Source organism: Culex quinquefasciatus, chromosome 2 (assembly GCF_015732765.1).
Source record: "Culex quinquefasciatus strain JHB chromosome 2, VPISU_Cqui_1.0_pri_paternal, whole genome shotgun sequence".
NCBI classification, from domain to species: domain Eukaryota; kingdom Metazoa; phylum Arthropoda; class Insecta; order Diptera; family Culicidae; genus Culex; species Culex quinquefasciatus.
Genome location: NC_051862.1, coordinates 148,409,644 through 148,428,918, shown reverse-complemented (window position 1 = coordinate 148,428,918; position 19,275 = coordinate 148,409,644). Strand labels below are relative to the sequence as shown.

The window sequence follows — 19,275 nt, the reverse complement described above, 5'->3', positions numbered from 1 at the left end:
CAAGTGTCCAGCTGTAAACACAGCCAACAAAGGCGTTCCGGGTCGAACATAAAAGTGCTTTCCGTAGTGGCGAAATCACCTGTCCGGGAAAAGTGTAAGGTCGATCCGCACCGCCAGCGTCGATTCTGGCAAAAGTGAGTGAAAGTGTAGTTGCCAGCAGCCACCCTCGGAGACGGAGAGCAATGATGAATGCATCGCCGGAACCTCCTCATCCTCCTGCTCCACGACCGCCGAGAAAGAAGATGTCCAGCGGGAGTAAATCATCAACGAGCTTCCGTGCTTCCGTTGTCCTCAAGTCTTCTAACATAGGAGGGTAGGTTCTGGTGATGCAATCACTGCGCCTTGTCGAGGGTGTCCGTTGGCAACGATTCCGTCTTTCATTCCAGAACTGAACCTGTACTTGTCCTTTCGAGCGTTTCTTTCAGAACCGACGCTGGCGATGCGGATCAAGACTTCTCTCGGACAGGGGATTTCGCCAGTTCCGGAAGCACTTTTAAGCCAGGTACCGCAACGACTTTGTTGGTGGTGTTTGCAGCTGAACACATGGGCAGCCTCCTCCTCCTCCTCCTCCTCCTCCTCCTCCTCCTCCTCCTCCTCCTCCTCCTCCTCCTCCTCCTCCTCCTCCTCCTCCTCCTCCTCCTCCTCCTCCTCCTCCTCCTCCTCCTCCTCCTCCTCCTCCTCCTCCTCCTCCTCCTCCTCCTCCTCCTCCTCCTCCTCCTCCTCCTCCTCCTCCTCCTCCTCCTCCTCCTCCTCCTCCTCCTCCTCCTCCTCCTCCTCCTCCTCCTCCTCCTCCTCCTCCTCCTCCTCCTCCTCCTCCTCCTCCTCCTCCTCCTCCTCCTCCTCCTCCTCCTCCTCCTCCTCCTCCTCCTCCTCCTCCTCCTCCTCCTCCTCCTCCTCCTCCTCCTCCTCCTCCTCCTCCTCCTCCTCCTCCTCCTCCTCCTCCTCCTCCTCCTCCTCCTCCTCCTCCTCCTCCTCCTCCTCCTCCTCCTCCTCCTCCTCCTCCTCCTCCTCCTCCTCCTCCTCCTCCTCCTCCTCCTCCTCCTCCCGGTGTGCAGCGGAAAATCATCAGGGAGCTGAAGGGGCCACTTTCTCCATGCGAAGAGTTGAAGAAAGTAGTCAGCACTAGGCTGGCCACACATCTGATGCAGGTACGTCCTTCGTACAAATTATAATGAAAAAAATCTCCCAACATTCCCAATTCGAATTCCGCAACAGGCAGCGACATAACATCTTCACCAGATCTGCAGCCAATTCGAATGGAACCACGGCAACGAGGAAAGCGACCCGGACGCATCTACCGAACTCGAGCTCCGTCGGCATCCTGGAGGCGATTTCAGTCAAGCCCCTCCACACACACAAAGCCCATCTACACAAATTTTGTAACACCCTACCACTACAAAACTATAATCTAACATTCTTCAATTCTACAATTGTAATTTCAAAAATTCTATAATTCCAAAACCCTAAAATTCAAAAAAACTGAAAATCTTATGAAATTCTATAATTCTAGATGTCTAAAGTTCTGAAATTTCTAGAATTCTAAACTTGCAAAATTTTCAATTCAATTCTAAACATCTAATTTTGGAAACTTAAAACGCTCAAATTTTCAAAACCAAAAAATTAAAAATTCTAGAATTTTTAAGTTTAAAATTTTTATGTTTTAATTTTTTAATTTTCTAAAACTTCTAATTCTAAACTTCCGAAATTCTTAACTTGAAATATTCTTAAATTATAGAATTAAAAGTTCTTAATTTTGAAATTTCTACATTTTCTATGGGTCTTGAATCCTTAAATTAGGAACTAATACAATTCTATAATTCTTGCTATAATTCCAAATTTCTAAAATTATACAACAGCGACACTCTCATAACCTAAAAATCTAGAATTCTCAAAATACATGGTTTTAAATTCTACATTTAGAATTCTAGAATGTTATAATTTAAAAACATTTAAACTTTATGAAAATACTTCCAAAATTTTAAGATCTAAAATATTAAATTCCTAAAGTCTAAAATTCTGATCTCCTAAAATTCTGATTTTTTTTAATAACTAAAATTGAAAAAAAACTGAAATATGTAAAGTGTAGCGTAATACAACAAAATCTAAAATTATAATGTTGTTAAATTCCAATTAAATAAAAAAAATCTGAAATTTTGAAACCTATTTTTTCTGAGGTTTTCTTAAGTTCTTTTTTTATACAATTCTAAAATTTCTAAAAAATAAAAATTCAAAAACTCTATAATTCTCGATTTCATAAATTCTAAAAATTTACAATTTTAAAATTCTTATAATCTAAAATGAAAAAAAATAAATTTTGAATTTCTAAAATTCGAAAAAACTAGAATTCTGAACATCAAAAGTTCTAAAATTCTAGAATTCTTAAATTCTAAAATTCTCAAATTCTCAAATTCTAAAATTCTAAAATTCTAAAATTCTAAAATTCTAAAATTCTAAAATTCTAAAATTCTAAAATTCTAAAATTCTTAAATTCATAAATTCTTAAATTCTTAAATTCTTAGGTTCTAAAATTCTTGAGTTCATGGAGTTCATAAATTCTTGGGTTCTTGATTCTTGATTCTTGGAGTTCTTGGATTCTAAAGTTCTTGGGTTCTTAAATTCCAGGTTCTAAGGATTCTAAAATTCTAAAATTCTAAAGATTCTAAGATTCTAAGGATTCTAAAGTTCTAAAATTCTAAGATTCTAAGTTCTAAAATTCTAAATTCTAGATTCTAAGATTCTAAGATTCTAAATTCTAAGATTCTAAATTCTAAGATTCTAAGGATTCTAGGAATTCTAAGATTCTAAGGTTCTAGATTCTAAGATTCTAAGGTTAGTTCTAAGATTCTAAGATTCTAAAGTTAAGGTTCTAAAGTTCTAGTTTCAGTTCTAAAATTCTAAAGATTCTAAGTTCTAGGGATTCTAAGTTCTAAGATTTAAAAGATTCTAGGTTCTAAGATTCTAGGAGTTCAAAGTTCTAGGATTCTAAATTCTAAATTTACTAGATTCTAATTCTAAGATTCAAGGTTCTAAGTTCTAAGGTTAAAAGATTCTAAGGTTCAAGGATTCTAAGGTTAAGATTCTAGGATTCTAAGATTCTAGGATTCTAAAGGATTCTAAGGATTCTAAAATTCTAAATTCTAAGATTCTAGGAATTCTAAGGTTCTAAGGTTCTCTGATTCTCTAGTTCTCGGATTCTAAAATTCTAAAGTTCTACGTTCTAAGGTTAAAAATTCTAAAGTTCTAAGATTCTAAAGATTCTAAGGTTCTAAAGTTCTAAGGTTCTAAGGTTCTAAGGTTCTGGAGTTCTAGGATTCTAAGATTCTAAGGTTCTAAGATTCTAAAGATTCTAGGATTCTAGAATTCTAAGTTCTGGAGTTCTAAGGTTCTAAGATTCTAAGGAGTTCTAAGGTTCTAAGGTTCTAGGATTCTAAGTTCTAAGATTTAAGGTTAGGGATTCTAAGGATTCTAAGGTTCTAGAGTTCTAAATTCTAGAGTTCTAAAATTCTGGAGTTACAGGTTCTAAAGTTCTGGGTTCTAAGATTCTGGAGTTAAGATTCTAAGGTTAAAAGATTCTAAGTTCTAAGATTCTAGGGTTCTAAGATTCTAAGATTCAAAGATTCTAAGATTCTAAAATTCTAAGATTCTGGGTTAAGATTCTAGATTCTAGGAGTTCTAAGGTTCTAAGTTCTAAGATTCTAAGGTTCTAGGGATTCTAGGATTCTAAGGTTCAAAGTTAAAAGTTCTGGATTCTAAAGGTTCTAGGGATTCTAAAATTCTGGAGTTCTAAGAGTTCTAGGTTACAGGTTCTAAGATTCTAAATTCTAAAGTTCTAAGATTCTAAGGTTAAGATTCTAAGGTTCTAAGTTAAGGTTCTAAGGTTCTAAAATTAAGGTTCTAAGGTTCTAAGATTCTAGGAGTTACAAAATTCTAAGGTTCAAGGTTAAGGTTCTAAAGGTTCTGGAGTTCTAGGAGTTAGGGTTAAGGTTAAGTTCTAAAGTTCTAAAAGTTCTAGGTTCAAGGTTAAGGTTCTAAGGATTCTAAATTCTAAGGTTCTAGGGTTAAAGGTTCTAAGTTCTAAGATTCTAAGATTCAAGGTTCTAAGGTTAAGGGTTCTAAATTCTAAGGTTCTAAGATTCTAGGAGTTCAAAGGATTCTAAAAGTTCTAAGTTCTAAGATTCTAAGGTTCTAAAGTTCTAAAGATTCTAGGATTCTAAGGTTCTAGGGTTCTAAAGATTCTAGGATTCTAAAATTCTAAATTCTAAGTTCAAATTCTAAAATTCTAAAATTCAAAATTCTAAAATTCTAAATTCTAAAATTCTAAAGTTTAAAATTCTAAAATTCTAAAAGTCTAAATTTAAGGTTCTAAAACAAAATTCTAAAATTAAAGTTCTAAAGTTCTAAAATTCTAAATTCTAAAGTTCTAAAATTCTAAGATTCTAAATTCTAAAAGTTCAAAGTTTCTAAAGTTCTAGGTTAAGGTTCTAAGATTCTGGATTCAAGATTCACAAGGTTCTAAGGTTCAAGGTTTTTAAGGTTCTAAGATTCTAGGATTCTAGGGTTCTAAGGTTCTAAGATTCTAAGGTTAAGATTCTGGAGTTCTAAGGTTCTAAAAGGTTCTGGGATTCTAGGTTCTAAGGATTCTGGAGTTCTAAGATTCTGGGATTCTAAAGTTCTAGATTCTAAGATTCTAAGATTCTAGGAGTTCTAAAGGTTCTTGGGATTCTTAGGTTCTTGGATTCTAAATTCTAAAGTTCTAAGATTCTAGATTCTAAGATTCTAAAGTTCTAAAGTTCTAGGAGATTCTAAGGTTCTAAGGTTCTAGGAGTTCTAAGATTCTAAGGTTCAAGGTTTAAAGATTCTAGATTCTAGATTCTAAAGATTCTAAGATTCTAAGGTTAAAAGATTCTAAGGTTCTAAGATTCTAAGATTCTAAGAATTCTAAAGTTCTAAAATTCTAGGTTCAAAGTTCTAAGGTTCCTGAGTTCTAAAGGTTCTAGGTTCTAGGATTCTAAGATTCTAAGATTCTAAGATTCTAAGATTCTAAGATTCTAAGGTTCTAGGTTCTAAAGGTTCTAGATTCTAGAATTCTAAGGTTAAGGTTCTAAAATTCTAAGGTTCTAAGATTCTAAAGGATTCTAGGAGTTAAAAGGTTAAAGATTCTGGGTTCTAAGTTCTAGGAGTTCTAAAGGATTCTAGGGATTCTAAAGTTCTAAAGTTCTAAGGTTCTAAGATTCTAAGGATTCTAAGATTCTAAGGTTCTAAAGGAGTTCTAAAGTTCTAAGATTCTAAGATTCTGGGTTCTAAGATTCTAAGGTTAAAGGTTCTAAGGTTCTAAAGATTCAAAGTTCTAGATTCTAAGGTTCTAAGGTTAAGGTTTTAGTTTCAAAGATTCTAAAATTCTAAGATTCTAAGATTCTAGATTCTAAGGTTCTAAAGTTCTAAGGTTCTAAGGTTCTAAAGTTCTAGAGTTCAAGATTCTAAGGTTCTAAGGTTCTAAAGTTCTAAAGTTAAAGATTCTAAAGTTCTAAGATTCTAAGGTTAAAGGTTAAGGTTAAATTCTAAAATTCTAAAATTCTAAAATTAAAATTCAAAATTTTAAAATTCTAAAATTTAAAATTCTAAAATTCTAAAATTTTAAAATTCTAAAATTTTAAAATTCTAAAATTCTAAAATTCTAAAATTATAAAATTCTTAAATTCTTAAATTCTTAAATTCTTAAATTCTTAAATTCTTAAATTCTTAAATTTAAAATACCCAAATTCTCAAGTTCCCAAATTCCTAAATTTCTAAATTCCCAAATTCTAAAATTCCAAAATTCTTTAATTCCCAAATTCTTAAATTCCCAAATTCCCAAATTCTTAAATTCCCAAATTCCCAAATTCCCATATTCCCAAATTCCCAAATTAACAAATTCACAAGCAAATGCATTTATTCCCAAATTTCCCAATTCCCGAATTCTCAAATTCTTAAATTCCCAAATTCCAAAATTTCCAAATTCCCAAATTCACAAATTCCCAAATTCCGTAATTCAAATTTCCAAAATTCCCAAATTCTTAATTTCAACTTCCCAAATTAACAAATTCACTAATTCCCAGATTCTCAATTCCCAAATTTTCAAATTCCCAAATTCTTAAATTCCAGTTTCAAATTCCCAAATTTCCAAATTCACAAATTCCCAATTTAAATTCTTAGATTCCCAGATTCCAAAATTAACAAATCCCCAAGTTCACGATTCCCAGATTCTAGATTCCCCAGTTCCAGATTCTGGATTCCTTTGTTCTTAGGTTCCTAAATTCCCAAATTTCTAAATTTTTAAATTCTCAAATTCCCAGTTCCTTAAGATTCCCAAATTACCAAGTTCAAAATTCTTAAATTCTGGATTCCCAGATTCCCAATTCTGGAATTCAAATTCCCAACTTCCCAAATTAACAAGTTCACTAATTCCCAATTCCCCAGTTCCCAAATTTTCAAATTCCCAAGTTCAAATTTGAATTCCCAAATTCCCAATTTCCAAATTTCAAGATTCCAAATTCACAAATTCTTAAATTCCAAATTCCAAAATTAACAAATCCAAATTCCCAATTCCCAAATTCCTAAATTCACAAATTCCTGAATTCCAAATTCCTGAATTCTCAATTATATTTAAATTCCTAATTTCTAAATTCTTAAATTCTCAAATTCCCAATTTCTTATATTCCCAAATTCAAAAATTCTTCAGTTACTTAATTCCCGAATTCACAAATTCACAAATTCCCAAATTCCTAAATTCTTAATTTCCCAAATTCCTAAATTCTTAATTTCCCAAATTCCTAAATTCTTAATTTCCCAAATTCTCAAATTTCAAAATCCCAAATTCCCAAATTCACAGATTCCCAAATTCTTAAATTTCCAAACTCCCAAATTCACAAAATCCCAAATTCTTTAATTCCCAAATTCCTAAATTCCTGAATTCCTAAATTCTTAAATTCCTAAATTCCTCAATTCCTGAATTCCTAAATTCCTAATTTCCTGAATTTCTAAATTCTTAAATTCCTAAATTTCCAAATTCCCAAATTCTCAAATTTTCAGATTCTCAGATTCCCAAATCCCAGATTCCCAAATTTCTTGATTCTCAAATTCCTAATTCTCAAATTCCAAAATTCCCAAATTCTTACATTCCCAAATTCTCTATTTCCTATGTTCCTAAATTCCAGTTCCTGGTTTCCAAATTCTGAATTTCTAAATTTCTAAATTCAAAATTCCCAAATTCCCAAATCCCCAGTTCCCAAATTCACAAATTCCCAAATTCTCAGATTCCCAAATACTTAAATTCCCAATTAACAAATTCACTAATTCCCAAATTCCACAATTCCCAAATTTTCAAATTCCCAAATTCACAAATTTTTAAATTCCCAAATTCTTAAATTCCCAAATTCTCAAATTCCCAAATTCTCAATTTTAAATCCCAAATTCACAAATTCTCAAATTTCTAAATTCCCAAATTCTTAAAATCCCAAATTCACAAATTCACATTTTCCCAAATTCCCAAATTCCAAAATTATCAAATTCTCAAATTCCCAAATTCCCAAATTCCTTAATTCCTAAATTCTCAAATTCCTAAATTCCTAAATTCTCAAATTCCTTAATTCTTAAATTCCTAAATTCCAATTTCTTAAATTTCTAAATTCCCAGGTTACCAGTTCTCAGGTTTCCAGGTTCCTGGGTTCCTAATCCTCAAATTCTGAGTTCCCAGATCCCAAATCCCAAGTTCACAAATTCCCAGGTTCTCAGGTTCCCAGGTTCCCAGATCGAGTTCTGCAAATTCCTAAATTCCTAAATTCTCAGGTTCCTAAATTCCCAAGATCCCCAAATTTACAAATCCCCAAATTCTTCAATTCCCAAAATCCCAAATTCCCAAATTCTTAAATTCCTTAATTCCTAAATTCCTAAATTCCTAAATTCCTAAATTCCTAAATTCATAAATTCCTAAATTCCCAAATTCCCAAATTCCTTGATTCCTTAATTCTTTAATTCCTAAATCTCAAAATCCCACATTATCAGGTTCTTGAATTCCTAAATTTTCTTATTTCGATATTCCCAAATCTCTAAAATAACATAATACCAAGTTCCTAAAATCACAAATTCCCTTATTTTGATTCAGGATTCCCAGATTCAGAAAATCCCATATTCCCAAAAACTCCACATTCTTCAATCCCCAGATCCCCATGTTTCCTGATTGTAAAAACACTAATTTCTTGTATTCCCATATTCCAAACAAACACACACACACACACACACACACACACACACACACACACACTCACACAAAGATGAGTTTGTTAATTAATGATGTATTTTTTGCCTCAATAAATAAAAAAAACGAATCAACTGTTTTACTGAACCAAAAGAAATATCCAACGGTCAATTAAAAAACCAAAACCAACGGTCAATTCAAAAACCGATTAAACCGCCACCCTTCGTTTGGGATGGCTGCGTGCTTTTTGTTTTGAGCCAGGCGTACCCAATCGTCACGCTTCAGAATCGAGAACATTGTTGTCGATTTCAATGCAAATGTTACCGGACGACTGGTCGACAACATTACGAAACGAATTTTAGAGCAAATCGACAACAATGTTGTCGATTTCCCGGGCAGGATTTCTATCCGTGCACATGCTGACGAGATACAGGCTTTTTTTTTTTTGGTTTTTTGATCGATTGGTTTTCGGCGAAAAAAAAAAAAAACAATTATTTGTTTGCCAGATTGTCCGAACGTTTCGGTCGCCTCACTGGCTTGCGACCATCTTCAGCGGACACTAAAAATTAATTTTATTATTAAAATACGTGCAAAAATACAAAAAATGTTCAACTCTTACACTCTTCCTGCCGTTTCTTTTCTGGCTACGGCCACGTTTGTTTACAGTTTTCACTGTTGTGTTACCCTTGTGTCCCTTCTGGTAGATTTAAGCTTTGTTACAATAGAGTTGTACGTTGTTTTGAAATTTAGTGAGTCTCTTTGTTTGTTGACCACATTTTCATCCCCCTTCAGCTTAATGTTAAAAGTTTCGACAGTCAATCTTGTTTTATAGTTTGTAACTTTGTCAAGTATTTTCGTATTGTCAAAGTTAAAAATATGCCCTCTTCTAGTGTGTGTTGTGAAAGGCCTGTTCCACCAATGTTTTTTGTTCTTACGTCTGATTTGTGTTTGTCTAAACGTGTTTTCAAAAACTGGCTTGTTTCCCCTATATACGTTTTAGGGCAAGCACCACATGGAACTTCGTACACCACATTTGTGTTCTTCATTTTTGGTATTTTGTCTTTCGTTTTTGTAAACAACACATCTTTTATCTTGTCAACTGGTTTAAAAGCTACTTTAAGATCGTGTTGTCCCAAATACCTTGCTAACTTTTCCCCAAGGCCTGGTACGTAAGGAAGTGTAACAAACCCCGTGGTGTCTTTACGTGTGTTTTGTTGTAATGTGTTGTACATGATGTGTAACCTTTCCCTAATCACTTTTTCCACCAAAAAACTTGGATAATTGTTGTTTCTCAAAATGTGTTTCACAGTTTTAATTGTGTTTTCCCGTACTTAGCGTGTGTTAGTTTTAATGCTCTGTCAACTAATGTAATGACTGTGTTCTTTTGTGTGAAAATGGGCTTACCGACGTGTAATCCAAATACCTTCCATTGACATCTTTTGGCGCCCATTCTGTTGTGATCACATTCCCTCTCTTTCGCAGTATTACGTCTAGAAACTTCAGCTTCATATCTACTTCCATTTCCATCGTAAACTGCAAACGCTGATGGAAACTGTTGAAAACCTCCAGTACAATTTCAACATCTTCCAATCTCGCACACAGCAAACAGTCATCGACGTACCGCTTGAAGAACACTGGCACGATCCCACGGGCCATCAAGTTCTCCAGAGCTGCTCTCTCAATTCTCTCCAGCACGATGTTCGACACCGCTGGTGATAGTGGAGAGCCCATCGGGACACCAAACCTCTGAACGTAAAACTTCCCGTTGTATTGAAAAAATGTCGATCTCAATACTGTCCCCAACATTTTGAAGAAACTCTCTTCATCCAGCTTCGTGTGCTCTTTTATCTCATCCCACCGTAAACGAACCGATTCAATGGCAAAATCGACCGGCACGTTCGTGAAGAGAGACACTACGTCAAGGGAAAACAAAATGTTCTCCTCCGTTATTTGCTTCCCACGGATTTCCTCCACAAACTCGAAACTGTTTACGATGTGGTGCTCAGTCTTACCCGCTACCTGGTTGAGGATGTTGGACAGATACCGTGCCATCTTGTACGTAGCCGTACCGATCGTTGAGTTGATGATCCTCAGCGGCCTCCCGTCCTTGTGCGTTTTGGGTAACCCGTACACACGTGGCGGGTTACAGTTGTGTAGCTTGTACACCTTCACCTCCGATTGCTTGATGAAACCCTTGTTCGCCCATTCATCGATTTGTTTGTTGATACTTTCGCATGTCTTCTTGGTCTGGTCCCTCGCAATCTGCTCGTACGTCTCCACATCGCTCACCAGTGCTTGCATCTTCTCATCGTACTCCTCCCGCTTCATCACCACCACTGTCTTCCCTTGTCCGCCTTGGTGACAACCAAGTCCCCTCTCCAAGAGGAACTGCTTGGTTTTTTGGACTTCTTTTCGTGTGCTCTCGTGCTCGTCGTGGAAAGACTGCTTAGTGTAGTTAACGTGGTTGATGATCGCGTTGGACACATCTTGTCGAATCAGATCTGCATTCGGTCTTTCGTTCACGGCAGCTTCTATCTCGGACAGAACCCGAACGTACGGTGCCGTGTGCGGGTTTGGGTTGTTGAAACCACTGCCGAGCTGCAACGAACGGGTTACGTACCCAAGCAGCATTTATTGTCGCCAAGCCTTATTTGCAACTAATTCAAAACAATCCAATATTGCTCAGGCAACATGTACGCAACACTCCTGGTGACAAAAAAAGCGCACGACAACAACGCGATTAGCAACAATAGCCAGATAGTTGTGAACGTGTTGCGGCAATGTTTCCTATGCGATGCTAATATTAGTAGGAGAAATTGATGGTGTTGCAACAATGTAACAAATATGTTGGAAATATGTTACCATTATGGTGAAATTTTGGTTGCTTGAAATCAAACGTGTACCCAACATGATTTCAAGCGCAACAAACTTCTAATTAATTTCTCAATAAATATGTTTCCGCTTTGGTTTCGCTACAAAACAAAAATGGATAAGTCTGGAAAAATAAACCAGTCGCATTTTTCGTCGACAAAAAACAAAATTGTTTTTCTTAAAGGTATAGAAGGTGTATTTCTTTGGCCATTTCAAGTTTACCGAGTAAAATTGCATTCTACTCGTGATTTTTTCATGCGCCCTTAATATTTTTAAAATTTGTTATCTTTTTGGAGCAAATTTTGTACCAAATTTTTAAAAGCTGGCTAATATTTCTGAAAATTTTCTGGGCTTTAATACTAGCTACGCAGAATGTCAATTTTGTATCAAAAAATTATACAAATTGGGTTAAAATAGCTGAAAATTGACTGTAAAAATATTTTTTCCAATCGACCATCATGGCGCTGTGTACGCACATGGGTGTATTCAGGAATCTTTAATAAAATAAGCTGTATGAAAATTGTTGTTTGAATAATTTTAATAATTAGTTTGCATTGGGAATCAAGACAAAATTCAAATTTGCATCCCATTTAATTCATTTTGCTCTTAACAAAAATCAGAAATTTGAAGTCTACTAAACATTTTCATGTTTGTACCCATGCAAATACCCAAACAAGTAATTATAAAGATTGTTGTGAACGAGAGTTAAGATAAGTTAAATTAATAAAGCTTCGGTGTTTATTGATTAAATATTCTTTACATAGCAACGAGGTTTACTGCCACACCAAAACCATTTGCACTACAACTCACATGTCGTGGCGGTCTCTAAGGCATGATTTCTACTCAAAAATTTACTGTATGGGGAGAAGTTAACTGAATGTCATCAAAATAGTGCCCAATTTGGTCAACTTCTCTCTAATAAATGTTCCTTAGATATTGTTGCCAGGAACTTATATATACAGCCATTCCACGTCAAACTGGAAGTCTTCAAATCAAAAAGCTCCGATTTGGCTCACATTTGGAGTGGGGGTTCTTTGGCCCAAATAATTAGACTTGTATTTTTTTGTACGGTGATTAGGGTAATTCTATCCAAAATAGGGTGGTCCAAAACATTACGTTTTCCGTCGATTTTCGCAATGACCACATTTTTTTTAAACGCGACTATACCTATACATTTTTGGAAACCAAAACTTTCGTTATTGAAATACGCAACTTTTGGTACCCAAACATGTAAAGGTCACCACTTAAATTATCAGTTATCACAGTTTTAGTGAAAAGTGTTGATTTTTACTCGTTTTCGTAATTTTCCCATTTTTGCGAATCGTGTTAATAGATATTCGCAACTTTTAGATATGTTATGTAAAATATTACAAGAAATTAGGGAAAAATATTTTCAGACATGGGATTTTTTGTCTCGAGACCTTGGAATCGGCAAATAAAATTTTCATAGGACCTTTTCAAATATTCAGCTAGCTAGGACCTCCATTTATTTATCTTTAAAAGCACAACTAAAAACCTTTTTTCCAGCCGTTCCGGAGATATGACTTTTTGAAAAATTTGGTTTTTGCGAAAATCAACGAAAAACGTAATTTTTTGGAAACCCCTATTTTGGATAGAATTACCCTAATCACCGTACAAAAAATACATGTCTAATTATTTGGGCCAAAGAACCCCCACTCCAAATTTGAGCCAATCGGAGCACTTTTGATTTGAAGACTTCCTGTTTGGCGAAGAATGGCTGTATAATAAGGATGGTACAAATATTTTCAAAAGTTTGTGTCACCACTCCCTTCAAAATCGGCCCGAAAAATCAGGGGGCAAAAAGATTTTTTTTTTTTCAAAAAAACTTAAAAATTTCAATGGAAATTTAAGTGCAATCAGCTGAAATATGTTGAAAATGATTTCTTCTGCGTTTAGAATAGTTTTTAGGATGTTTGATTTTATTCAAAAGTCATCTGAATTTTTGTTAATTTTCGATGCACAGTACCGCAAAAAGCTTTCATCCACCCCGGGATTCGAACTGACGACCTTTGGATTGTGAGTCCAACTGCCTACCAGCGACTCCACCGAGACTGGATCCAGGGAGACGACTCCTACACCTGGATTGAACTAACGACCTCACATCTAGGTTAGACCGGGGCCAACATTTTCGTTCCCGTCCGACGGAAGGCGTGATCAGATTAATCTCGTCTCGAAAAATGCCACCGGGACCGTTTGGGATCGAACCCAGGCCGACTGAGTGAGAGGCGACACACTTTAAATAAAATTTATAATCCATAGCCTTTTTCATAATGTATCGAAAAACATGATGCCAAACTTCGAAGTTCTATGATTTTTATTATGTTATTTTTATGTTCGACAAAATATTACTTCATTTAAGGCTAAACCCTTTCTTCCTTAAAACTTAAATTTTGTTGTTGCGTTTTGTTTTGCGAGTCCTCTTTTTATTCCCACCGATAATCATTATTAACCTATTAAATAAAATAAATAAATGTGAAAAGCTTTCTGAATCATTCGCCCTTAGTACGTCCCTGCTTATCTCTTTCTGAGCAAATTGCCACATTTCACTTCTGTTGCAGCAACGTTTTAGATATGTAGCAACAAAGTTGAACATACATATCGAACATCCCAATTTGTGTAACGTCGTGGTAACATAATGGAAACATAACATTTGCAAACATTTTCTTTGTCTGGAGAACTGTCAAACGAAAAAATATTCTCGTAATTGATGAATATTTTAGCGAGTGATAACAATATTTAACGAGTCCTTGAAAAGAACTTTGTGTATTAGGTATGTTTTGTGCATCTGAGAATAAAACTTCTCGATGGCGGAGGGTTCTTGGTGCGTGGTTCCCCTCCTCCTTGTAAAAAGCAAGTGGGGCGAGGAACCGGGCGCGTGTACTGTCAGCCCGACGCTGATTTCGGCTCTCCCGCACCCACGGAGGATGTTGTGTTTGGTGGTGGGCCACCTCCTGGTGCCCAGGTCGGAACCGGGAAAGAGTCTCGTCTGCAAAACTGATGGGCAAAGCTGTCCACCGGTGGGAAGCTCAGTGGCTACGGGTAGGCGGTCGGGACACCTAAATACGCTTCCCGTTTGTGTGCAGAGTGCCGACTTTATATCCAACTGCCTTTTGGACGTAATTTTTTGTACTATTCAATTTGTTTAAGCGCATTAAACCCCATTCCGTTCAGCATTTATTTCCATTGTGATTTGTTTTTATTTGTTTCGATGCGTGCAGCAAAAGAACGAACTGCATCAAATTCCTATTTTTTCACTGAAGTTGCGTTCATGTCATGGCAAACGATATTTACAATAATCGTTATCAAGGAAACATTGCTGCAACTAATTCACAACATTCGTCGCTCAACATGAAGAAATGTTTTGTTTTGTTTCAACATTGGTACAATAATGTCACCGAAACGTTGCAAAAATAAACAAAATCAAATAGTTGCCACAGCAGATAATGGTAACTATTTCATGAAGAGCTATGTTTCGATGTTACATTTTCGCAAATTGAAACATTGTAGCTCCTTTGTTGCAACTTAATTGGACTTAGACGTTTTTAGCATGCTGCGCGATGCTGCTTGGGTACTCCGGCAGGACCTCGTTCGTGCAATTTACAACCCAGTTTTCCCGAGTTGCGTTTTGAACATCCCTGCTCGATCTCAACTTTTCCAATTTGCGTTGTTGTCTGCTTTTGTAGCGCGTGAAAGTGTGGTCTTGTTTTGTTGTTGCAAACTGCAGGCAATCTTCGAGATCGATCGGTTCGATCGTTCTCTCTAGCTGCTCTCGACTGGCATCAGCTGACCGGTTGGTCTTGTTGATGATGATGATGCTGTCCGAAATGAGCACGCTGAGGAGCTGCTGCTTAAATCTACTCACCAGCTTGTTTGCCTTCAGTGCTGGCTTGTCGTTCTCCAAGTTGATGTGAACGGCAAAATTCAGGAACGACGGCGTGAGCTTTAGCCGTCTGCAGTTCAAAAGGAACACCTTTTTTTGTTAATCGCCGCGAATTGATTTTTGGTTTTTTGATCGATTGGTTTTCGGCGAAAAAAAAAAAAAACAATTATTTGTTTGCCAGATTGTCCGAACGTTTCGGTCGCCTCACTGGCTTGCGACCATCTTCAGCGGACACTAAAAATTAATTTTATTATTAAAATACGTGCAAAAAAATACAAAAATGTTCAACTCTTACACTCTTCCTGCCGTTTCTTTTCTGGCTACGGCCACGTTTGTTTACAGTTTTCACTGTTGTGTTACCCTTGTGTCCCTTCTGGTAGATTTAAGCTTTGTTACAATAGAGTTGTACGTTGTTTTGAAATTTAGTGAGTCTCTTTGTTTGTTGACCACATTTTCATCCCCTTCAGCTTAATGTTAAAAGTTTCGACAGTCAATCTTGTTTTATAGTTTGTAACTTTGTCAAGTATTTTCGTATTGTCAAAGTTAAAAATATGCCCTCTTCTAGTGTGTGTTGTGAAAGGCCTGTTCCACCAATGTTTTTTGTTCTTACGTCTGATTTGTGTTTGTCTAAACGTGTTTTCAAAAACTGGCTTGTTTCCCCTATATACGTTTTAGGGCAAGCACCACATGGAACTTCGTACACCACATTTGTGTTCTTCATTTTTGGTATTTTGTCTTTCGGCAGTGGTTTCAACAACCCAAACCCGCACACGGCACCGTACGTTCGGGTTCTGTCCGAGATAGAAGCTGCCGTGAACGAAAGACCGAATGCAGATCTGATTCGACAAGATGTGTCCAACGCGATCCTCAACCACGTTAACTACACTAAGCAGTCTTTCCACGACGAGCACGAGAGCACACGAAAAGAAGTCCAAAAAACCAAGCAGTTCCTCTTGGAGAGAGGGGACTTGGTTGTCACCAAGGCGGACAAGGGGAAGACAGTGGTGGTGATGAAGCGGGAGGAGTACGATGAGAAGATGCAAGCACTGGTGAGCGATGTGGAGACGTACGAGCAGATTGCGAGGGACCAGACCAAGAAGACATGCGAAAGTATCAACAAACAAATCGATGAATGGGCGAACAAGGGTTTCATCAAGCAATCGGAGGTGAAGGTGTACAAGCTACACAACTGTAACCCGCCACGTGTGTACGGGTTACCCAAAACGCACAAGGACGGGAGGCCGCTGAGGATCATCAACTCAACGATCGGTACGGCTACGTACAAGATGGCACGGTATCTGTCCAACATCCTCAACCAGGTAGCGGGTAAGACTGAGCACCACATCGTAAACAGTTTCGAGTTTGTGGAGGAAATCCGTGGGAAGCAAATAACGGAGGAGAACATTTTGTTTTCCCTTGACGTAGTGTCTCTCTTCACGAACGTGCCGGTCGATTTTGCCATTGAATCGGTTCGTTTACGGTGGGATGAGATAAAAGAGCACACGAAGCTGGATGAAGAGAGTTTCTTCAAAATGTTGGGGACAGTATTGAGATCGACATTTTTTCAATACAACGGGAAGTTTTACGTTCAGAGGTTTGGTGTCCCGATGGGCTCTCCACTATCACCAGCGGTGTCGAACATCGTGCTGGAGAGAATTGAGAGAGCAGCTCTGGAGAACTTGATGGCCCGTGGGATCGTGCCAGTGTTCTTCAAGCGGTACGTCGATGACTGTTTGCTGTGTGCGAGATTGGAAGATGTTGAAATTTTTTGTTTGTTTGTTTATTTATTAGTAGCGTAAGGGAAACCCTTTTTGATTGCTACTTTCGTATTTGTCGCAGTGATACAACTTTACTTAAAAACTATTCCAAAACGCGAGACACTTCCCATGAAAACCTGCTTCCGTTCTCGATCGCTTAACCTCCGTTGGCAGCATGTTCCAGTTTACCACGCCTCGTACAAACAGTGAACTAGCGTAGGTTGCGGTGTTGTTGCGCGGGATAATCAAGTTTGCCAAACGACGACCCCGGAACGGTATCAGCTTCTGGAACAGTGCAGGTGGAGAGTGCGTGTTGATCAGCTTGTGCAGGAAGATGCAGGAGCGATGGGCGTACAGGTGGTCCAGCGGGCATCCCAGGAGATTAGCTTGCAGATGACTTACGTGATCGTAACGGTTTAATCCGTATACAAACCGGACACAGCAGTTCAGCGATATCCGTAGTCTGTCCATGTCACTTGCACTCGGATTGACGTGTAGGATTTCGCCAAACAGAAAATGGGGGAGGATCAGCGATTTAAACAGTTTTAGGCGAGTCCCAACCGGAGCACCAGCAGCACAACTGTAGAGCGTGCGGAGACTAGCATAAATTTTTCCGCACTGCTGCTTAATCAGGTCGTCCCACTGCAGATCTGCCCGAAAGATGAAGCCGAGATTCCTCGCACTTTCAGTCCACTTGATTACCTGCCCATCCATTACCACAGGTGGCAGCATGTTGGCTTGAACAGCTGCTCTACGGCGACCAGTCACGAACAGCGCGTTGCTTTTTGCTTGATTGACATACAGTTGGTTTCGACGCGACCATTCCACTATGCTTGCGAGATCATCGTTCATCATGCGTATGATTTCACGGGAGCAGGGCCCAGGACGACCGATGTACAGCTGAACGTCATCTGCATACATCTGGATTGAACAGAACTTGAGGGCCGCCGGCAGATCATTGACGTGGCAACAAAACAACAGCGGGCCCCACACTGATCCTTGTGGAACTCCAGAAGTGGCTACTCCAGTTTCAGACTGTTGATCACCGCAGAAAACAGTCTGTGTTCGGTTTTCCAAGTACGATCTGACCAGGTTGACCGCAGAAACAGAGAAGTTGAACTGTACTTCCAGTTTGGCACACAGCTTGCGATGTGGAATCGTGTCAAACGCTTTTGAAAAGTCGAGTAGCAGCAGAACAGCAGACCCTCTGTTGTCCACCGTCTTCGCTAATTCGTCGTAAACTCGTACAGCAGCAGTTTGTATGCTTTGACCTTTCCGAAATCCGGCTTGATGATCCGTAAGGAGGTTGTTTTCAGCGATGAACGTTGACATCTGACGTTCCATCAGCTTTTCGAAAGCCTTCGACAGTGCGCACAGGATGCTAATCGGTCTGAGGTTGGTCAACGCGTTCAGATGAGGCTTTTTCCGCAATGGCAAGATTTTTGCATGCTTCCAGCATACTGGGAACGTAGAAGTCTCGATGATGCTGTTGAAGATGTGTGTGACTTGCTGTATGGTCAGTGGCAGGATGATCTTGACGAAGGCAATCGGCAGTCCGTCAAGTCCAGTAGCGTTAGAACTAATATCCCACACAGCATTCACCACTTCCCATTGCTGCACAGGTCGGAAAGCAAAACTGTACGGATTATCAGGTCCTGTTCTCCTGCGCACGGGTTCACCAGCGATGTAGCTTGACAGGAAGGTTTGGTTTACAGCGTCCGGGTGAAAGTCACACGCGGGTGATGTGCGCTCCTTCCCCACCCCTATGCTTTTGAGGCGATTCCATAGGATTTTCGACGGTGTACGGTTGTCCAGGTGTCGATTAAGGAATTGCGCTTTTGCAGCCGCTACTATCGCGTTTGTTCTGTTCCTCAGCGTGTTGTAACGGCGGCGTGCTTCGTCCTTGAAGGCTCTCGGCGCTCTCCTCCAGTCGCCATAAGCTAAGTCACGCTCCAACATCGATGTTCGAACCTCATTTGTAAACCAAGCGTTTGATACTTTACTGCCTCTCTTTGTCCGGAGCGGTATACACGCATCGTGCACCTGCTTCACCTGTTCGTTGAAGAAGTTGACCAGTAGATCCGGTTCGTTGCTTGCAAAGAAGTCACTCCATGGGATGGCAAGAATCGCGTTCTCGACAGTTGCTGCATCAAAATTGACGTAGTCCCGGTACGTAGTGATCATCGGTGCCGGGTTATCGTCGAAATCGAGGGACCCGAAGATGAGATCGTGTTGCGACATTGCAGGAAAGCCAACTTGGTTAAAGCACAAAACTTTCTCGGCACAGCTCGTTATGAACAGGTCCAATTGCGAGCAGCCTCGGTTGTACTGGAGGTTTTCAACAGTTTCCATCAGCGTTTGCAGTTTACGATGGAAATGGAAGTAGATATGAAGCTGAAGTTTCTAGACGTAATACTGCGAAGAGAGGGGAATGTGATCACAACAGAATGGGCGCCAAAAGATGTCAATGGAAGGTATTTGGATTACACGTCGGTAAGCCCATTTTCACACAA

General features: G+C 38.4%; 1 protein-coding gene across 1 annotated transcript; it reads right to left on the bottom strand.

The window, feature by feature from the left end:
• Nucleotides 1–493: 493 nt before the first annotated feature.
• LOC119766346 lies at nucleotides 494–10,864 on the bottom strand. Its single transcript, XM_038250837.1, has 3 exons — nucleotides 10,103–10,864; nucleotides 9,638–9,979; nucleotides 494–850 (listed from the first exon to the last, which is right to left on the bottom strand). Exons 1-3 carry the CDS (start codon nucleotides 10,862–10,864, stop codon nucleotides 494–496), a joined length of 1,461 nt encoding a protein of 486 aa, XP_038106765.1.
• Nucleotides 10,865–19,275: the final 8,411 nt, after the last annotated feature.

Bases quoted from the DNA above. Each gene is read 5' to 3' on its own strand.
- LOC119766346 (XM_038250837.1), bottom strand. From the start codon at position 10,864: ATGCTGCTTGGGTACGTAACCCGTTCGTTGCAGCTCGGCAGTGGTTTC. The intron at 9,980-10,102 runs GTTCGTTTACGG...TTTTACGTTCAG, and splicing joins TCGATTTTGCCATTGAATCG to AGGTTTGGTGTCCCGATGGG. The intron at 851-9,637 runs GTAAGCCCATTT...GGAGGAGGAGGA, and splicing joins GGTATTTGGATTACACGTCG to GGAGGAGGAGGAGGAGGAGG.